A 4,044-nucleotide genomic window follows, 5' to 3' on the forward strand; every position below is an offset into this window, starting at 1 on the left:
TGGATGGATGGATGGATGGATGGATGGATGGATGGATGGATGGATGGATGGATGGATGGATGGATGGATGGATGGATGGATGCGTGGATGGATGCATGGATGGATGGATGGATGGATGGATGAGGAATGAAGGGATGGGTGGATGGATGGGACAGAGGAAGGAAGGGAGGGACAGATGGACAGACAGGCAGGTGGGTAGGACAGAGGGTGGTTGGTATCCTCCAGCTCCCAGGGCTCTCACTGGCTGGGCACCGCTCCCAGGGAACAGCCCCAGGGCCACAGCTGTGAGCGTGCGGCAGTGCTGCCGTGGTACTGGAGCTGCTCCCACTGCACGGGGCACCCGGGGGGCTACAGCCCTGCAGCAACTAGGGCTGATGTCCCTGCACTACTACCATGCCTGCAGCCTCACCACATCTCCCACGTCACAGCTGTGCCCACAGACTGGCCTTGACTCGTGTCCCCAGTGATGTCCCCAGTCCCCAGGGTCAGCAGAGACGGTGTCCTTGGTCATGTCCCCATGCCAGAGCCGTGCATGTGACTAGCGTCCCTGGAGACAGCCCTGTCCCACAGCCCTGCCCACAGTCTCACTGTTACCAGCATCCTTGGTCACGTCCCCAAGCCACAGCTGTGCCCACCACTGGTGTCCTTGGTCGCATCACCATGCCACAGCCGTGCCCACAGCTTTGCCATCACCAGTGTCCCTGGTCACGTCCCCATGCCACAGCTGTGCCTGCAGACTCACTCTAACTGGCATCCCCAGTGATGTCCCTGCTCCCCAAGCTCAGCAGGCACAGGAGCACTGCCTGGATCTGCAGGACACCCCCTGGCCCCAGCTCAGTGCTGACTCCTGGGGACACCAGGGCCAGCCCCCCGTGTTCCCTCTCCCCCCAAGCCACCACTCCGGTCCCCCATTACCAGCAGCCCCGCACTGTGGCACCGCCCTTCCCCCCGGGGGCTGCACCCATCCTGGGGCCGGAAGGTGCCCAGCTGCCAAGGGAAGGGCGGCAGCAGGCACAGCCCCAGCCCCCTCCCTTCCGTGGCCACCAGCCCCCCGGCATCGCGCCCGGCACCGCACCGCAATAACAGGAAACACAGCCAGGAGCCCCGTGGCCCTGCAGCAGGAGATAAACCGGTGTCCGGGGGCTGCATAACCGGGCCCCCTGCCACGGCCACACTGGGGGCTCTGCGGGCTGTGACGCATGGAACGAGGCCTCATCCTGCACCCGGGAGCTGCATCCTGCTCTGCTCCATGCCAATAAAAGCCCATTTCTACGTGTGCTCCTGCACAGCTCCCGCTCGCGGTTCCACAAGCAAACAAGCACAGATTCAGCTCGGCACGCCGCAGAGCGTGGGGAAAACAGCCCTTGGGCACACGGCCGTCGCTGCACCAGCAGCAGCTGGGGGGCCTTTGGGACCCCAAACAGCCCCCGGGTCTGCCCTGGGGACACTGCGTCCCGGCTGCCCCACAGCTCTGACAGCGCACAGCCCCTGCCCCTGTGCCATCTCCTCCCCGTGCAGCTGTCCCTCTGGCGCGACGTCCCCATGGAAATCTTGGCAAAGGGCATTTTATTGGCATTTACGACTCGTTCCTGCCACAGTGGAGCCAGCCGCGCCCGGGCAGGGTGGGAGCAGAGTGGGAGCCCACAGGAGCCACCAGCAGTGCCGTGGTCAGGGCGCTGGAGCCACCGAGCTGCACCCTACATGGAGAGGGGCTGCACCGGCACCGAGCCCACACCCAGCACGCACAGCCAAGGTGTCCGAGCGCATCGCCGTCCCCGGTGGGAGCTGCCACCTTCCACCGTGCCACAGGAGCACGTCAGCTCTGTCCTCGCCCGTGCCACGATGCAACACAGCTCCTGGTGACCGCAGTGGGCAGCAGTACCAACAGCACCCATCCCACGCCGGAGCCGCCAGATCCTTCACCCACCCGTGGTGCCGGTGCAGGATGCTGAGCGTGGCACCAAGGGCGCTCATGGGCAGAGCGCGGCGGGGGCCGGCGCCGGTGCCACCCAGCCCTGCTGCGGGGCAGGCGCGGTGGCGTGGGTGCGCTCGTGGCGCAGCAGGTGGGTTTTGCGGCTGAAGCTCTTGCCGCACTGGGTGCAGATGTAGGGCCGGTGGCCGGTGTGCACGGCCTGGTGCCGCACCAGGTTGGTCTTGGAGCTGAAGCGCTTGGCGCACTGGGAGCAGCCGTAGGGCCGCGTGCCCGTGTGCACCGCCTGGTGCCGCGCCAGGTGGGACTTGCGGCTGAAGCCGCGGCCGCACTGCTCGCAGGTGAAGGGGCGCGCGCCGGCGTGCGCCTTGGTGTGGGCGATGAGGTTGGGCCGGGAGCTGAAGCAGCGCCCGCACTGCGGGCAGGCGAAGGGCCGCTCGCCCGTGTGCACGCGCAGGTGCCGCAGCAGGTGCTGGTTGTGGGCGAAGCCGCGGCCGCAGTCGGGGCAGGCGAAGGGCCGCTCGCCCGTGTGAGTGCGCTGGTGCGTGGCCAGGTTGGGCTTGTGGCTGAAGGTCTTGTCGCAGTGCGGGCAGGCGTACGGCTTCAGCCCCATGTGCCCGCGCAGGTGCGCCGTCAGGTGCCGCTTGTCGCTGAAGCCGCGGCCGCACTCGGCGCAGGCGAAGGGCCGCCCCTCCACGTGCAGCCGGCGGTGCGACGTCAGGTTCTTCTTCCAGCTGAAGCTCTTCCCGCACTCGGGGCAGGGGAAGGGCTTCTCGTCGGCGGGCGGCTCGGCCTCGGCGGGCGGCTCGGCGTGCAGGCGCTGGTGCCGCAGCAGGTGCTGCTTGTGGGCGAAGCCGCGGCCGCAGCGCCCGCAGGCGAAGGGCCGCTCGCCCGTGTGGGTGCGCAGGTGCCGCACCAGGTGCGTCTTCTTGCGGAAGCGGCGCCCGCACTCGGAGCAGGGGAACGGCCGCTCGCCCGTGTGCGTCTTCTGGTGAGAGCGCAGGTGGATCTTCTGCCGGAAGCGGCGGCCGCACTGCGCGCAGGGGTAGGGCCGCTCGCCCGTGTGCACCCGCAGGTGCCGCGTCAGGTGCGCCTTCTTGCCGAAGCCCTTCCCGCACTGCGCGCAGGCGAAGGGCCGCGGCGGGGCCGGGGCCGGGGGCACGCACTGCCCGCACTGCGCCGCGCAGCAGCAGTGTTGGCAGGCGCCGGCCGGGCCCTCGCCCAGCAGCGGCCACGTGAAGGCGGGCAGCGTGCCGTAGCCCAGCTCCCCCGGCTCCTCCGGCAGCTCCGGCTCCTCCATCGGCTCCGGCTTGCAGGCGCTGCCCGGGGGCTGCCCCGCCAGCAGGGCCTCGGCGCCCAGCCCGGCCGCCCATTCCTCATCCTCGTCCTCCACCTTCACCTTCCGGACCAGCCAGTCCTCTGCGGGCACAGAGCGCTGCCGGTGTGTCCCGCACCAAGGAAAGGCGGCACCGCCACAGGCGCCACGCGACCGTCACCGGGACCCGCTCGTCAGCCACGGTTTGCCGTGTGCCGACACATCCCCTCACCTGAGCAGCCCAGCTCCGGCCCCTGCCCGGCTCCCGTGCCACCGCCGCCATCGGCATCGCCCTCCGGCAGCGCCTCCTCCTTGGGCACCAGCAGCCTCGCTGGGGGGACACGCGGTAAAGCCGAGTGCTGCGCGCTGCCCCAGCCCCACGCAGACCCCGGCGAGGGACGGGCGCTCACCCGCAGCCCTGGCACCCACCTGAGCCGGCGCAGCCCGGTGCCTCGCCATCCTCCAGCTGCACCCCGGCACACGGCTCCTCCGCCTGCGGCACCGGCTCCGGTTTGGCGATGGGAACACCTGCACAGGACGGGGCCGAGCTGAGCCGCGGGGAACCAGCGGGACCCGCACCGTGAGGGCGCCGGGGTCGGTGCCATCGCCTCGCCGAGCCACCGGGGCACGGGAGCAACCCCGCAGCGGGCAGCGCAGCCTTACCCAGGGCCAGCAGGGCGTCGAAATTCTCCCTCATGGCGCTGCCGCTGGCCTCACAACAAGGGGGGCTGCACGGGGGGGGCGATGAGAAACACGCAGCTCGGGACCCCCCCAGCCTGGAGCTTGGCCCCCGCCCCCC

The 4,044-nt window shown here is 69.9% G+C and overlaps 2 protein-coding genes across 2 annotated transcripts in view; one reads left to right on the plus strand and one right to left on the minus strand.

Moving 5' to 3' along the window:
- LOC110390697 (GTPase IMAP family member 8-like) overlaps positions 1-4,044 on the plus strand; it is a 685,191-nt gene that overhangs the window by 61,458 nt on the left and 619,689 nt on the right. The gene's annotated exons all lie outside the window — the stretch shown is intronic.
- Positions 1,825-4,038, minus strand: ZNF467 (zinc finger protein 467). The gene is made up of 4 exons (XM_021382162.1): positions 3,909-4,038; positions 3,675-3,773; positions 3,478-3,576; positions 1,825-3,349 (listed from the first exon to the last, which is right to left on the minus strand). Exons 1-4 carry the CDS (start codon positions 3,940-3,942, stop codon positions 1,971-1,973), a joined length of 1,611 nt encoding a protein of 536 aa, XP_021237837.1. The 5' UTR covers positions 3,943-4,038; the 3' UTR covers positions 1,825-1,970.

The sequence above is a fragment of the Numida meleagris genome, unplaced genomic scaffold (genome assembly GCF_002078875.1).
Source record: "Numida meleagris isolate 19003 breed g44 Domestic line unplaced genomic scaffold, NumMel1.0 unplaced_Scaffold180, whole genome shotgun sequence".
Classification (NCBI taxonomy): domain Eukaryota; kingdom Metazoa; phylum Chordata; class Aves; order Galliformes; family Numididae; genus Numida; species Numida meleagris.

Coding starts and splice junctions, on each gene's coding strand:
- ZNF467 (XM_021382162.1), bottom strand. CDS start 3,942: ATGAGGGAGAATTTCGACGCCCTGCTGGCCCTGG. Junction 3,577..3,674: donor ACCGGGCTGCGCCGGCTCAG/GTGGGTGCCAGG, acceptor GTGTCCCCCCAG/CGAGGCTGCTGGTGCCCAAG. Junction 3,350..3,477: donor GCCGGAGCTGGGCTGCTCAG/GTGAGGGGATGT, acceptor CTGTGCCCGCAG/AGGACTGGCTGGTCCGGAAG.